Source organism: Alnus glutinosa, chromosome 12, assembly GCF_958979055.1.
Source record: "Alnus glutinosa chromosome 12, dhAlnGlut1.1, whole genome shotgun sequence".
In the NCBI taxonomy this organism is placed as follows: domain Eukaryota; kingdom Viridiplantae; phylum Streptophyta; class Magnoliopsida; order Fagales; family Betulaceae; genus Alnus; species Alnus glutinosa.
In genome coordinates, this window is record NC_084897.1 from 25,852,013 (window position 1) to 25,869,947 (window position 17,935).

A 17,935-nucleotide genomic window follows, 5' to 3' on the forward strand; every position below is an offset into this window, starting at 1 on the left:
GATTACTTGGTTATTGTATGTGCTTAAAGATTTTAGGATTGATCATCCTAAACTGGCCTTGTTATTCTGTGATAGCCAAGCTGCACTTCACATCGTTGCCAACCCAATTTTTTCACGAGATGACAAAACACATTGAACTAGACTGTCACTTGATCCGTGATAAGCTCCAAGAAAATGTCATTCGGACTCTACATGTGAAATCTTTGCATCAATTTGCTAACTTGTTTACTATAGCTGTTAGTTCTAATCTTTTCCATCACTTGTTATCCAAGATGAACGTCATTAACTTTTTTAATGTTGTTTCATCTTGAGGGGGAGTTTTAGTATTATAACAGACTGGTATGTTAGTTACGTACCTGCAGCTGGCAGAATTAGTTCGTATTTTAGTTAAGTTAGTCTTTCAATGTAAAGTTGATAGATCATTCTAGTTAGTTTATTCTTCCTGTATAAATACAAAACTCTGTACATAGATTCATTTAATCAATATACAAGAGAAATTTCTCACCACGTCTTTCTCTTTGTTTTTCATCTCTGTTTTCCATCTTCAATATTTGATAGAACCCGAATCCAAATTCCTAGTTGCACATCTCACTGCTAATCCACAATTCGATCCCCCCTTGCCAGCCTTCAAGCTCCTGGAGTATTTGATTTTGCGTAAGAATATTAGAGAAGAAGAGAGATTGCGTGTTTGGTTAACTCAAAAGAAGAAGTAGCAATATCGTTTGCTTAAAATATTATGTTAAATTTGAGCCGTTCATTTTTTACTGCAGTTATACTGTTCTTTTTTTTTTAAGAGCTTGTAAGCTGGATCCTTAACTTTTTACTCATGGATGCATTTCGGTGGATAATGCGTGCAAGTTAATAGCTGATTGCCCAGTTTTTAAATTAATTAGTTGGAAATAGCCACTCTTCATGATATCTACACGCCTAAATTAATATATATATATATATATACAGTGTCGCATTCTCTCGAGTGGTTTGATTTTAGCTGACTTAGGTGGTCGCTTAAGGCTCCCAATTAAATAAGGTACTTAACTAATATATATATATATTATAAAAAAATTAAGGCTTAAAAAAAAACATTTTAAAGCTCTAATATGGTAAAAAGTTGATAAAATACTCTTTAATTAAGGCCATCACTTAATAATTGTATAATAAAGATTATTTCAAAAAAAAAAAATTAAGACTCTAATGTGGTAAAAATTTAATAAATAGTTTCTAATTAAAGCCCTCAATCATAGTAAAAGTAATTAAGAATTGAAAGTCTCATTATTCACATTTAAAAAAAAAAAATCATAAATTCTTGAAAAATCTTACTTATTTACTCTTTTTAAAAGCCAATTTTTTACATTCATAAAATTAATCCAACGTGTATAATTTTTTATCCAACGTTTATTTGAATTGAATGTTTGAGTTGTGCATAATCGATATAATTACATCATCGATGAGTCTTCAATGTTCAATAGTTTTTTTTTGCATTATGATTTATTACAAATTAATCTTTATATAACTTATTTTCATTTCTCTCTCTCTCTCTCTCTCTTTTATCTATTTATTTATTTTATAAATCTAATTATTTCATGTGTTTGAATAAGTGATATGTCATTCTATATCTAATAAGCTATATACATATATAAAAAAAAAAGTTTTAAAATAAATTTTACAAATAAAAGAAAATGCTCTAATTGATATATTAAATAAATAAAAAAACATAATATAAATATTAAAATAAAATAAAATAATTTAATATTTAAATATAAAAAAAATGACCTTACTTAAATTTATCGCCATAAAACTCAAAATTTATGAAGCCAAACCTTGGGCATTCCTTCAACCTTTTTTCCTTTTTTTCTCGAGCCAAGACCAAGAGCATATAGTGTTCCTTCAACCTGAGCTACGGCCAGAGTTTGGGATGTCGTACGTAATCCTTTTTGACTCCTCGATCGGCTTAATTAAGAACCTTTTACTCACACAAGGAGCCGGGTTTCGCAATTCTCTGGCTTTCTTAAAATGTATAAGCTGCGCTGCATGCGACCCTTCATTGTTGTTTATGATCATCTTGCGCCTACTTCCATCTCCGTCATAGGGTTGACTCAGGGGCGCCGCGCCGGTTTGTTTATATATATATATATATCATACAATCAGATCGAAAACAAACCAACGTAAGCAGCCTCTTCCCTTCTTCCAAGGGACAAATTAAACGCAGTTTCAAGAATCATTGCCCGGCCCCCTTTATTCCGTCAATCAGATTGGGAAAGCTTTGAAAAGCTATACGTCAATATATAAGCTCATCTGCTCATGCATGCATGTGTATATTCTATTCATGAGTAAAACAATATATGTTGACAACGTTGTCCAGTTTAAGACTCACATGTTTTACTTTCTCCGTAAATTTTATAATGGGATAATTGCATCGTTGGTCCATGTGGTATGCCATAATTATTTTTCACTCCCTATAGTTTAAAAAGTTCATGGGAGGTCCTTGTAGTTAGCAATAATTATAAATCGATCCCTACAGTCAAATTCCGTTAAAAATTTTAATAGATTCCGTCAAAGGCCACGTCAGCGCCACGTGTCGCCAATAAGATGGCGACACGTGTCCATCTTAATAAAAAAAAAATAAATATACTTATTTAAAAAAAAAAACAAAAAAAAAAAAAAGAAAAGAAAAAAGGGGGTAAGGAGTGGTCGCACGCCACCCCCAATGGCCGCCAGGGGTGGCGCGCGTCCACCCCCATAGGTGGACTGATGGCTACCCCTAGTAGTAGATCTAATGCCACCCCCAGGTCATTGGGGGTGGCCATCGAGCCACCCCTAGTAGATCTAGGGGTGGCCGCGCGCCACCCCCGACCACTGGGGGTGGCCTGGACACCCCTTACCCACTTTTTTTTTTTTTTTTTTTTTTTTTAAAAAAAAAGAATAAGTAGATTTATTTATTTTTTAATAATTTTTTTTATTAAGATGGACACGTGTTTCCATCTTATTGGCGACACGTGACGCTAACGTGGCATTTGACTAAATCTGTTAAAATTTTTAATGGAATTTGACTGTAGGGATCAATTTGTAATTATTGTTAACCATAAGGATCTCCCATGAACTTTTTAAATCATAGGGAATGAAAAATAATTATGACATATCACAGGGATCAACGGTGCAATTATCCCTTTTATAATTAACCCGATGTACGTAGCTAGCTCTTTATACAAGTGTTAGTATAATCAGAATTGAAAACTTAATATTAATGTGTTAAGATTGAAAAGTCTGACCCGTTTAATTAAATATATTGAATTAAAATTGACATATATAGTCTTATACCCAACTTCAACATGATTTAAACCCAACACCTAACACAAATTGTCATCTCTAACTGCACGGTATAGAGTCAAGTATATATGTTTGGAAGAGAATTGCCCACAAAGTTCATCTGGAACATTAATATATATATGTGTGGACATGCTTATAAGTAAAAGTTAATGAATTACTTCTAGTCCATTTACGTATATTGATTACTTGCTTTGTATATTTTTTCTCAACACTCACTCACAACATGTACAGTATTTTCCTATACACTTTGACTTGCCCTGATGAGTGTCCTTGAATCTTGTGATCAAGATCGATCACTGCTATCATATATGTTAGGGAGTAAAAACGAGTTAATTCTTAATATAAGAAAATAGGAGACCATTTTATCCTAATTAACAATCAACGTGAGATGCTTTATTATATATATATATATATAACACCTGAAACGCGTACTCCAAGATGTTGTCACTACTCTCAGAGTTGCAAAATCCAGAGATTAGGGAATCTCATAGTCAGCTTATGTTTTTATAATGAGTGTTTATAGCTTGGCCTATATGCGGTTAGGAAGGAAGACCTATTATAATTATTTATTCGAATTTATGAAAATTTAAATAAATAATCGTGAGAGATCATTTATAGGATTTACTTGACCAGATAAGTGGTTGTATAGTTCAATTTTTATTTAATCAGTGAGTTTTATAAGTGGTCTCTCGCAATCACCTATTTAAATTCTTTAAAATTTAAATAAACAATTATAGAGAATATTAATCTGCGCCGCCTGTGCATCTTTACCTTGTCAGTAAGTAAGCTTCACTAAGAACAACCCCTTTGGCTGCACGCATGCACGTGGCAACGTGGCCATGAACTGAAATTTCTGGCCCCATGGGCCATAACCCACACACCTGCACATGGCCCTCACATACACAGATACACTATCTATATTACTCTATAAATACACTTCAAACCCATCTTCTCCAATACCTGCCATCTTTCCCACAAAATACCAGCTTCTAAACTCTCCCAGTTTTTGCTCCCAAATGGCCTCTCTCGTAGTTTTCATCACACTCGTCTCTATTTCTCTCCTCCATATCCTGTCAGGTATGTATGATGAAACAGAGATAGCGTATCCTAAACAATGTTTGGATGATTAATATTACTAATTCTAATTTATTTGTAACTGTTTGACATTTCTGGCAGGAGTCTATTCAGCGTCGACATTTACAATCGTAAACAAGTGCGGCTACACAGTATGGCCAGGCATTCTATCTGGCGCCGGGACCGCCGAGCTCCCAACCACCGGCTTCACCCTCCAACCCGGCGAGTCCAACATGCTCGCCGTGCCGACCTCCTGGTCAGGCCGCTTATGGGGTCGAACCCTTTGCGCCCAGGACTCCACCGGCGGGTTCTCGTGCGTCACAGGCGACTGCGGCTCGTCCACCATAGAATGCGCCGGTCGCGGAGCAGCGCCGCCGGCCACGCTAGCCGAGTTCACTCTAAACGGCGCTAATGGGCTCGACTTCTATGACGTCAGCCTCGTGGACGGTTATAACCTCCCTATGACGGTTGTGCCGCAGGGTGGAACCGGAGGGATGTGTAACACGACGGGTTGCGTGGTGGACATGAACGGTGCGTGTCCTACGGAGCTTAAGGTTATGAGCGCGGGTAATGAGAGCGTGGCCTGTAAAAGCGCGTGCGAGGCGTTCGGGGACCCGCAGTACTGTTGCAGTGGGGCCTACGCGTCTCCGGCTACGTGCAAGCCAAGCTCGTACTCGGAGTTCTTTAAGAGTGCGTGCCCACTCGCTTACAGCTACGCCTACGATGACGGCACCAGTACCTTTACCTGTGCATCCGCGGATTACGTCGTCACTTTCTGCCCACAGCCAGCCAGCAGGTATTTATATTTGCTTAAACACTTTTATTGCATACAAATAAGCAACATAATAAATAATTATAAAAAACCAAAATTTATTTAGACCGTCTCATAGGGGCCGGAGATGGTTGGCACGTTTTCATTTGAAAAGTGGACATTTTTCATTTTGAAGAAGTGATATATATAAAAGTTAACAGGCACCGTCCAAGCTAGTCATTGCGGCACGTAAATGATGAACATGCGCAAGCAATAACGATAAAAAAAATAATATGATCAATCTGTCACACATTTTTATGCACAAATTCGATCTTACACGATTTGTTTCTGGTGACGGTGGATGTGTGCAGCGTGAAGTCAACGAATGGGCAAATCCCTTTGTCAGCCGATCCCTCAGCGGGCACTCGTGACACATCCGCAAATCTCATTGGCGCTGTTATGGCGGTTGCGGCAGCTATCTTGACTCTCCCAAAGCACTGATGGGGTCCAATTCTTTGGAGCAGCTTGGAAATGCTGTGAGATTTGTACATGTACGATGAATAGATGTGAAGAGTATCATTACTTGACAAGTGAATTTACAATCCTGTTTCGGTGAGGCGTTTTAATAGAATACTGAAATCGTAAGAGATTCCGATCTAAGCCTGCATGATATCCAAGCCCCCGCGACTTTGTCAAACTTTTGGGGGTCAGATTATCTGGTGGGGGCATGGTGGGATTCGCAAGTTTTGGCAGAGATCGAGGCAAGTTGCTGGTGGCCTGCCGGCAAAAGTTGCTTTGGGGTTAAAAACTGGACGGCTTCATTACTGGCCTGAAATTTTGTTTGATTCTCTTTCCCAACTTGAGGAAGAACTTTCGGGTGCAAGATGGTGATGGGGGTTTGTCATTCAGCCAAAGGAATACAAACATAAACATCAATGAATGCATCAGCATCCTCGTCGGGATCTTTGATTTGGAAAGCAAGAAAGCATGAGTTAGCACTAGAGTTGGGAAGTTTTGTTATTTGTTAAACTCGACTGGCCAGGATTTAAAGTTTGAGGATTTAACATTGGATCGATTGTGATGTTCCTTTTGACCAAGATGTATTATTTTTAAACTTTGCTTACTTATAATGCCAAAATAAGTTAACATCTCTCTCTCTCTCTCTCCCCCTAATTTTTTTTTATTCCTTTCATTTTGCTTTTGCCTTTGGTTGAGGTCGATCAGTTGCAGGTTTATTTATAAAGGACGGCGTGGGTTTTGCCTCTCTTTTTTGGTAGGCTTTAGTAAAGACCGTGTCTCCTTTTTAGCTCGCTTGCCATGGTAGGCTTTGGTAGGCTTAGTGCATTTGTTTCGTTTATCTATTAAATTGATATTTCTTTCCAATCAATTTATTAAAAATTCATACGAAAATCACATATATATTTTAAGAATAAATGTCGATTTTATATATATGTGTGTGTAGATTGGAGCAAAAAGTCCGTTTCTTTTTCTAAATTATGAAGTGCATGCATGAAAGGCCCCCAGATGACAGGAAATTAATGGGCATTGAAGGACTCTGAGCCATGGCTAACGTACAGTAGTGTAGATAGAGTATCCTCATGAGCTTTTATTGGTAGGCATTCCACAAAAGTGTAATGTGAAAACTAAAAGGATTGGCGTGGATCGCATCGGAATATCGGATTCTTTTCCAAGTCCTACAAGAATTGCACCTCAAACAACTCTCATTGGGTGTATACATTCGGCTCTAGCTAGGACGGTAGAATATAATATGTACAAAGAAAGTTCTACTTGTTTGAATAACTCCATTATAATAATAGAAGACAAAAACCGAGTACTTAGCATTGCTCTTTCGACATTTTTATGGGGATGAAAAGGTTTCTCGATTCCACTTTACCTCCGCAATTTAAACTTCTTCTATTTTTCACTTTGTTGAAATTTGGGCAGCTCAAGAAAGGAAGCCTATAGAGTCCATGTGTTCCAAATAAGTGAACTCTTATAGGACATTTTGTGTTATCTCAACTATTTTAATTTTGTGAGAAACTAGTATTCCAATCCCTTTAATTTAAAAAGATAATGGATGTAAGACCAAGAAGGATTGGCCTATATTGGATTTCAACTCATCAACATGTTTCCTTCAAATAACGTAGATTCTCCATTTTGTGAGTAGCAATCGTCTATCATATATAGTGGACGATGACAATGACTATACTTACAAGTTACAATCAGTGCAGCTCTACCATGCATACTCCTACTGAGTAGTCCTACCCACGTTTTCACCGCTAAAATTGTTGGCAGTAAGTGAGCACTTCCATTCACATCAACTTGGTGGATAAACATGATCATGCTGAGGCAAAGGCAGGACCATCCAGCATAACAACGTTGAGTGAATCGCCGTGGACGTACGCATGAAAGGGAGTCATTAATTATAACCAACCAAATTGGGATTCTACTTGAGTTTAATTTAGACTCGTCGGGATTAGGACGCATGTCTCTCTTGTGTCCTGTTATGAAACACGTGTTTCCAATCCCGGCCAACGACTTTAGTTCCAACTAGAACTTAACTCAAATCAAACCTACAAAATTGTATCCCTTAATCACTCTCCAAAATCCTCCCCACCTTTTCACACCAAAAAAAAGAAAAAAGAAAGAAAGAAAGTGTGTTGTATTTTTAACTATAATTTTCATACAAGCTGATGCGACTGTCTATAATTAGTACAATATTTATAAGTGTATGGTTGACAAGTCAGCCATTGATTAATTAAATTAACGAATCAATTTTTTTGCTTAATTATTTCATCAATTATAACTTGGCGCATCAATTTATAAAAATATTTGTAATGAAAACTTTAGTGCCCTTACAATACTATTCACAAAAAAAGGAGTACTATATCTCATGTGTCAATGTATCACATATCTTGTTCAATCAAAAAAGGGAAAAATCTGTCATTTTCCTGATGGCGATATATGCTAATGTTGAATTCAGTGCATTAAAAGGGAGTTGTTATGTTAACTTTAATTTCCTTTTCCTTGCTAAGTTTTGTCATAAAACAATGCCTTTTTCTTTTTTTCATTTGAAAGCAAGCAAGTAAAAAGGTTGAAAAATACAACGGCTAATAACGGATAAGCTCATCAATTATGATGAGGACAGAAATTTCTTTCAAATTAGATTGTACTTCTTCTAACCCAGTTTGTAAAAGTACTATCAATGTCATGTGTTTTTTAAACAGAACCTCCAACTCGATCAGTTAGTAAAACTATTATGTATTCTTTAGACATATAAGAACTACATGTTTTTTTTAATAAATATATTAAAAAAATCACGTTCTTTTGTTCAGGAATGACAAATTTATAGACCGAATTGAAAAAAAATCGTCAAACTCAGTTAAAGAGGAAATGTCTCTCCTTAAGGTTGCCAACTTTCTTAAAGCAAATTATATTTTATGGGCTTGTTTGATTGCAAATTAGTGGGCTTAGAAACTCCACACCTTCTGTCCCACAAGTTTGGTAAAGAATTAAGGGCTTTTTGACATAAATTATTCATCATCTTAAAAATATATATAAGAGATCTAGTTACCACAAATAAATTTGGAAGAAAATTTTGTTGATCATCTTGTGACTGCTGGCTGAATTCATTCTTAGTAAATATGCCATTTTCTTGGGTGGAAACTGCATGGAAAATAGGCCAAAGTGACTTTACCAGATACCTTACTCATGTCAACGAGCTTATCTTGATGCTTTGTTCATAGTGCATTTCCAACTCATGATAACCTTATTGGAGTAAAAGTACACCTCAGCAAGCAAAGCTGTGAGTCTGACCCATATGTGTCTGAAGTTAAAAATCGAGATAGCTGATATCGATACTACAACTTTTTTACTACTATACAAATTCTTTAAAAAGAAAAGAATATAGGATTATAAATGATATTTATTGAACCGATATACGACTGTCATATAATTGAAATGATGTACTAATAAAAATTAGTCTCTAGTTCAATATGGGTTTGTAAAAAGAAAAAAATTAAGGGTTTATTTTAATTACTACCACGTCATCACAGTCGTATAACAGTCTATTAAATAAAATTTCTCTTTTTATTAATATTGGATTTAGCTTCAAGTTATGGTAAACAAATTATTTTTAAGATCACCGGTTCCTTAATTGTCAACACCGGCCATCTTAAACCCAATTTTAGTTGGAATTGGACGTGTTGGAAATGGGACACATGTTTCATATTAGGACACAAGGGACATGTGTACTAATCTCAACGAGTTTAATTTTCAACTGAAAGTTGACCCAAGCCAAATCAAAATAGATTGACAAACAAGAGACATGATATTTGTACATCTATTTTTTAAATTTACCATTGAATTAATTATGGAACTCATATTTAAGTCCCACAAATTTAATGGTAGATTTAAAACTTATAAAATATACAAATATCATTTCTCGACAAACAATATGTACGTGCAAACGTTTGCATGCAATTTCCTCATTATTAGTCGATCTGCTTCATGTTAATCAAAGCATTGATGTCATGCATCCAAATCTTTTGTGTTTGAAAATGAAGAATTAGACAATTTTGTTACGATAATCTAGGGATATATATATATATATCTCAAAAAGAAAAAAGAAAAAGAAAAAAAGAGCAGCACTTAATTAATTAAAAGGCACTTTCGATCAACAAACCATATCCTGATAAGGCAAAACAAAAGCCATGCACCGATCGATGCCATTTCACTTTTGTCCCCTCCATGCATGTTTGCTTTCCTTTTTTTGACCTCCTTATATAATTTACATATTGTTTCTGTTAATGCCTTTTTATACCATAATAAATTCCTCTGGATTCTTCCCCATACACACTTGTTCTCTTTGATTATGCCATTGCCGATCGACCTTACTGTTACAAACCCTTTTGCCTTCAAATACAAGTTAACCCCACGACAAGATTGAGAATCAAAGTGTGGGGATTCCACAGCCTTTTCAGAAAGAATGTTTTTACTATATATCAAAATCGCTCAAGTGGTGGGGGTGACGCAAATCTTTAAGAAAAGGATGATCAAAGGCAGATAGAAAAATAATCTATTGGAGATCGATGAATCGATCGATGATGCTAACCAAAAAGAAAAAGCTAAAAAAATCTTATCCATACGGCCACTTTACACGGCATTTAGGGCATCAACTGGCCAGCCTGCCTCTAGATATTGATGCATGGAAGCTAGTACGTTTCTGTAGTCTTCTTATCAATTAAATATGTCATAACAAATTTAATGGGAATTTGTTGATAAGCTAGCTTTATGAAGTTATCGAATATATATCAATAAACAGATTTGGCTTCCATTCGGCTCTAGTTTGAATTGGGCCCGTTAGAATTGTAACACGTGTTTCAATTTCAACGGTCCAATTAATTGAGTGAACAATGAACATGCATTAATCTTGAAGACTACTGTCAGTTTAAACGAACAATTTAATATAAATTGATCCAAGATAATGTTTCGAAATCGCCTTGAATGCCTTTAGAAGAAACATGTAATTTTGGGTAAAGAAGACAAACAGTAGTGTAAAACATACAAGTAGACCTTATATTTTTCGAGCAAGTTGGTTGGGTTGGACCTTACATATGCTTGCTACGTACGTGCTTAATGTTGATTGTCGAGTCATTCAAATTGGTCATGACGAATCTTCACTATGTAGTCCTGTCACACTCATAACCATGGCATCATTCAATGACTTCTTGGGGCGGAGTTTACTATATAACTATATAGGATAGATACAAGCTGAAGTACTGACAGTTCACATGACACTTATAATCACATTAACAACCAAAATATAAACGGACGGTTGATCACAGTTTAGATGAAATTTACCATGTTTATAAACTGATGTGGTAATCTACATGTCACTTATCACGCTAACCGTTAAAATATAGATAGGCACATGACAGTACTACGTGACACTTATTTTCATAAAACGTGAATTGTCACGTGAGTTTGCAAGGAAGGAATTAGTATAATAAAAGTTGTAATACTCCAAACATTCTTTTAAAAAGAAAAACTAAATTGATCGAGGCAGGGAAAGGTTAATTAAGCAAGGTGCGCGCATTTCCATTTATAAGATTTTAAGGATTCAAATCCAAATTTACTTCCATATATGTAATTAGAAAGATTATTATTTATAAGATGGGGTTGCATGTCGCTCATAATCCCAGGAAAAGATGTCCCACTTGGAAAGTTAAAAGGAGACTCAAACGTACGTGTAAGGATCGAGTGAGAAAAACGAAGATGGAATTAAGTGGGATAGAAGTTGCACATGGAAGTGTGTTAAGTACTTTTTATGCCTTTGCATGTGTAAAGGTTCTGCAATGATTTGAGACATTTGCATGATGTTACGCTATTCAGACATCAGCCCATGTGGGTTTTGTTGACTCTCTTTCTACTTGTCTAGTTGTCTTTTTCCGGCCACCTCGTAGATTTGCGAAGTTGACGAAAAATTAGAAAGGAAATTGGAACACTCACTGTTGAAGCAATGTCGGCCTGGTGATGAATCACCTGTAAAATAAGGAAGAGATCAACAGAAAACATTCGGTCTCTGGGGATCGATGGCACTTTAACGTACACCCAAGTCAATATGAGTATAAAAGGAAATCGAAAGTCTGGGAAAAGTGGTATGTACTTAATGAGGAGAGACTTGGCTTAATTGGGTGCTATAGTTTTTTTTTTAACTGTCTAAATTTAATTCTAAGTTTTCAATAAGAAAGAGAAAGATCGAGAATAAACTTAAGTCTGAACAATTGAAAAAATTATAGTACTTGCACAGCACCTAAACCAAATCCGAAGAGTAAACCCCATCATATTATATGGATGCATTATTCCCGCCTGGAATTCGCATATTTCTCCAACTCTCCAAGTGTATCGGAGGAGGTCATTTGGTCGTGGCAAGGCGATTATGTGACGTGGTAGGTCATTTGGTTGAAAACGGATCATCTCCATTTTATTTGAAATGGAGAGGATCCATTTGCCATTTGGTTGGGGGCAAGCGAGCGGTTATGTTGTTAAAGCATCTCACATTGCCAAGAGATAAATGACTTGGAAACTTTATAAGTCATGGTGTTCACTCTTCTTTCAATGTTTCTTTTGAAAGTGAGTAAAACTCATTAAACTTTTACATGGTATCAGAACAAGTTCCTTAGACGATGATATGCATTTTCCTCCCGATGTTGAATACGTGTTTGGCCAAAGTTGCCACACATGAGATGTCGTGTTAAAGTATTCCACATTGCCTAGAGGTACATGACTTGGAAACTTTATAAGTTATGGTGTCCTCACCCCTTTCAAGGCGTCTTTTAAGAGTGAGTAAGACCCATTAAACTTTTACATATATGACGTGGCAAGAAATGAGGGTCAAGTGTTGAGTGTCGACCCATTATAGCATGAGTGTACTCGAGTCTAGGAACCGAGTTGGTTATTGGGCTAGGCCGGCGAGTTTCTCACCAGCCCACTCCGATCCAATGGTCTTGATATTCTTTGGTAAGTAGGCTTCAAGGCCCTTCGGTAGGCAGGCCATCCGTATATGGGCATACATACGCTCCAAAATCATTTCTTGATTCTAGACTCCACTTTTTGTTGTTGTATATATGCCTTCGGAAACAAGCCAGTTTTAGCTTTAGGATTAAACATTTTTTGCAAAATTCCAAACGCTTTCTTCTTTAAGATATTCAATCTTTTCTATCTGCAGTCTTCAATTTTCACATTACGAATATCCAAAAAATCTATCGCAATCCATATCAATGCCTTACTTTGTGAACTCCTTCCTTAATTTCTTTCCTTTCTTCAGCCCAGAAAAGAAACCATCTCTGTTGAAGCAATTAATTTTTTTCCGACATGCACTTGAATTGGCTTACAGGCTACCTCCAAAACAAATAAAATGGTAAACATGTTTAAGTCAGTACATTGTTTGACAAATTAACTGACTGAGAAAAGTTTAGAGAGATAAAAAGTATTTGACCGTCCTCCCTAATTTTGGAGAGAGTGGTCATTTTTAACGTGAGAGGTGCCTGAGTATGGCAGGATGAGCTGGAGTACGTTGTCTGATCAATAGTGCGGTTATTTTTTAGGTAGTTGGAGTTATTCTCCATGTATTGAGCTTGTGCAATTATCTTCTACGTAATGGGCTATTTGAGTGGGTCGGGTGAATTATTTTCCCAACAATCTTAATGTTAAAATGACAGGAGATATCGTGGCCATTATGTAATTTGAAAGTAAATGGTGAAATATCCATCAAAACAAACTGAAATATGGTTCTTTTCTTCAATTTCCAATTTTTTTTTTTACATGTTCACACAAGAAGGAGATGAGAGATTCAAACTAGTGACCTTCGATTCATGAGGCGTAGTCCCCAACCGATTGGACTGTCTCTTGGAGACTTCTTCAATTCCCATTAAACATACAGGCTCGCCAAAAAAGTCAAAAAGGATAAGGAATCTGACAGCGCGCACATGAGGCTACATGCCAAGATATCTTATTAGCTTTAAACTTTTTTTCTAGGTAAGATGGGACATTAATTATAACATTTTAGAATATAAATTAAATGATCAAATACATTTATTTGTATTAATTAAAAAACGCATAAGATTAGTACTCAAAACAAGTATAATGTTAGAAGTTCATCTTGTGTCCCTCCAATAATGATGTGATTTTTAAAATCAAAATTTGATCAAAATTCAAATGGTGATCAATCACAAGTTCAATGATGATTTTAAAAGACTCTTCATTTTTAGAGGGATACAAGAGAAATCTCTATAAATACTCTCGAAACAATGCTAGTTATAAATTATTATTTTTTTTTAAAAAAAAAGCCCAAATTAATAGAGGAGGAACCCACGGAAGTAAGCAAGAGAGACTTGATCATCATAATGGGAACATGCTACACCTTTTTTCCCCTTTTTTTTTTTTTTTTTTTTTTGCTATTTGAATGAAGGAAAGAGATTATAGGGAAGGACCTTTCCCACTCCATCATGATGGAAGAGAGAATGGGGAATATTCCTCTCGCTATACTTGTTCATTCACAAAGTGCGGTGTATGTGTGGGCTCACTTTGTATGTGTGGCCTTTTTTTTATATGCCAATATATGACTTAATTAGGATTTTGGAAGATAGAACATGGCCATCTTATCCAATGTTTTAATATTCACATAATCTGATCATTATATCCCATGTAAACTTATAATTATTTTACTTTTGTTTTGATAATTGATTAACTGGTATACTCATTACCTGTCAATGTATTATTTACTCTCATAATTCTCATACGTTACATAATGATTTTTTTTGAGAAAAAATCATGCATTACCCTCATAATTTTCATATGTTACATATTGATGTAACTCTTCTAATTTTTAGAGGTTCTATATTGATTATATAATTATTGTATTCATGGTCTCATTCAACTATAAATATGTCATTTTATTGTACAGTTTTTATAAAATGAATAAGAGTGACAATATAGTCATTTGGGCTTTATCTTGTGAACGTAAGTCATAGACCAAACCACGTAAAATCCTTATTCTTATTTTCTTTATTCCGCTTTTCATTTTATATTTCTATAACATTAATATCTTTTCTTTCACTACCAAACTACCAAACTCTACCAGGCCCACCAAGCCGGGCAAACCCAATGTGCGATTAGCTTAATTAAGGAGGAATGCCACGCAGGATCGCCGCTCGCCATGTCACTTCAATTATTTTCTACATTCTCGGCAAGACATCATGTGGCACCATATAACAGTAGTGTGTCGGTGATCAAATCAAATCAAAAGTTTTGGCTCTTAATTAAGGAAAAATGCCACACAGATCGCCGCTCGCCATGTCACTCAAATTATTTTCTACATTCTTGGCAAGACATCATGTGGCACCATATCACAGTAGTGTGTCCGTGATCAAATCAAATCAAAAGATTTGGCCCATTCTTTTATATGAAGAATTCAAGATTCATATGAATTGGTTCACAAAAATTACTCTCCCCATGACTTGAAAAGATGTAGAGAGTTTGAGAAGAATCCGAAGAAAGCAGGCCGGACCCATGTTTCGATCTGGGATCCACCACCTAGCCTGATTGCCCCCATGTTGATCGCACACTCCGCACTAACAATATATAATGACTATTAATCCCACGTGACTTGCTTCATAATCCGACGCAATTGCCTCAATGGTTGAGCAATAATAAGGGTGCCACTGCCACCTTTTCAATCTAGCCCCTTACGGGATTCAAGGTAACGGCGCCATCAATCGATGTATAGGCCTCGAAAAAGTAGGTTCAACAGGAATGCCAATAGCAAAGTTGATGGCGGCTCCTGACCCGCAGTGCTAACAAGAGAATTTCATAAAACTTGACTTCTTAACAAGCTTATGAAGAAACTATGTGTATATATATATATAAAACAGTTGAGTAATATCCTATCGAGAATGTGAGTTTGACGCCAATCAAATCAAAAGTTTTTTGAGCTCAGATTCGAATTTGAAAGGAACCGAAAGAGCTTTTAGTGAAGAGCAATGGGACTTTGGATCTACGGAAAAAGATCTATATATGGTAGAATTGGTATGTGTAGCCCACAAGCGTCAAGGGAGCGCGTAAGGTACATCCCCGGGACCAAAGTCATAGGGAGGAAGAAGAGGGCAGACTGATGAAGATGGAGATGAGGCACGTGGATGACGGAGGTGGATGTAGAGTTGACCTTCAATTCAAAATTCGAAGCAATAAACAATAAAGAAAAAAGCAAAAAGGAATAAACTTTAGACTGGTAGTAGAGACACGATGCAGGAGGAAGGAAGGTGGGGGGAAAAACCCTCCTCCCCAGCATGTACGTACAGCAGCTTGTCTGAGAAGTTTCTCTCTTTGGCGTCTTGAGCTCCACGAAAGATAAAAGTTGTCAGTGATCTCGTTTTCAACATGGAGAATCTGCTTTGGCATAAAGGAGGAGACGACACTCATTGTAATGCTTCTCTAACACGAATTGCATTAATAGAAATAACACTAAAACAAAGTTATTCAAGGAAATATTTGTCTTCTAGTATATATATATATATATTTTATGAGAAAATTGATGGCAACTTGTCGGGGAAGCTCTAACAAGTTCAGTTTTTGTTAATGGAATAATGAGTTCTAGTCTCATTAATTAATTCGTTAATTAAGAGCTAGCTTCAATGAGTTCTATGCTACCCTCTCTAATTCACAGGGTGTTGTTAAAAGTATAATAGCTAGCTTTTATTACAAGTGTTTTATAAACTGATCAGTAGCAATTCATGTATTATTAAAATATGGATTACTATCTTCATAAAAAAAAAAAAAATAAATAAATAAATTACTATGTGATACTAGCTAGCTAGATCACATTCATGTACGTTTATAAATTGATGTAGCTGTTCATATGTTATTTATCATGCCAATTATTAAAATATAGACTGTTATGGTCAGACTTTTGGTTCATCGGAAACAAGATTAAAAATATTAAAAAAAATTAACTAATAAAATAAATGAACAATTTTATTATTAATTAGTAAATTTTAAAGAAATAGCGAAATTGTCAAAAGAAAGACGGACTTTTTTGCTCTTTTTTTAAGCATCGTCTTTTTACTGCGAATCTCCCAAGCTAAAAAAAAAAAAGTTACTTTTTGAGTTGTTGATCGGCTGAGATTTTAATGAAATTTGAAGACTTTACCGTAATTATTTGACTGCTTGACATTTTTGATTTTTGATTTTTTTTTTTTTTTTGGAGGGAGTAATACTCTTCATATATAGGTAACTCGGTAACTAGGGCGGGGCACTGTTTTTATTAAGTACTACGTATGGAACGATGACGTTTTGAGCACACACTTTATGGATGTTATTACACGTGTCGTTTAATGAGCATGTAATTGGTAAGCTGTGCCGGTGTGACGTCATCAAAACACCTTTTGTCGTCTGAAGACAGAGCACTTCTTTCCAAATCCCAAATTTCAAAAAGACTAATAATATAGTTCAGAACAAACGAATCAACGATCGATAAGCTTCCAGAATTAAAGCCTTCAGACAGAGACGAAGTCGATCACGACGTAGATTCGGACTGGACGATTGACGAACTCGGCGTGCGAAATCCCCAGTACTACACTCCACTTCTTCTCGTGCCGGAGTGCTCAGCCCGTTGAGGCGTCGATCGAGCCCGATGGCTAGGGTGGGCAACCAGGACGTACAACCGGAAGACTTCTACCTAAGCTAAATGGATTTTTAGGCGGACAGATCGCCTCTTGACCCCCGTTGGTTGATTAACATTAATTAATTAGTAGCCTAGAACTCATTGAAGATATTAATAAATTATTTGGTTTTTGTGACTATTAAAATCATATAGGTAAAATGCTAGTAGCCTAGAACTTATTAATTAATTTGGCAGTCGCCCTTCGGATAGAGGTCTAACGATCGTTGTTTGGAAATTGGAACGTCATCGGGTAAGAGAGGAAGTACTTTTGTTCCATAAAAGCTCAAAAAGGAAAAAAAGCAAAAATGTTGTAAAAACCTCTCTTTTTCTTTAACTTGGTACAGGAAAAAGAGAATTTTAGGACTAAAAAGAGAGATTTTTTAGGGTAGATTTTGCCTTTTACCCTTATGGGCAGCAAAAATCTCCCTCTCATGGGGTAAAAACTGATCAGGAAGCAAATTAATTATTAAAGAGCAGGCCAGCTTCCTCTAACAGTGACAAATTAAAGAGGCACTAACTGACGAGCTCCTTTGTTTATGGATATATATCTTTATAAATAGGGGGTC

At 36.0% G+C, this 17,935-nt stretch overlaps 1 protein-coding gene across 1 annotated transcript; it reads left to right on the plus strand.

Moving 5' to 3' along the window:
- The first annotated feature begins 4,252 nt into the window (after positions 1-4,252).
- Positions 4,253-6,299, plus strand: LOC133852097 (pathogenesis-related thaumatin-like protein 3.5). The gene is made up of 3 exons (XM_062288771.1): positions 4,253-4,401; positions 4,501-5,194; positions 5,521-6,299. Exons 1-3 carry the CDS (start codon positions 4,341-4,343, stop codon positions 5,648-5,650), a joined length of 885 nt encoding a protein of 294 aa, XP_062144755.1. The 5' UTR covers positions 4,253-4,340; the 3' UTR covers positions 5,651-6,299.
- The last annotated feature ends 11,636 nt before the right edge of the window (positions 6,300-17,935 follow it).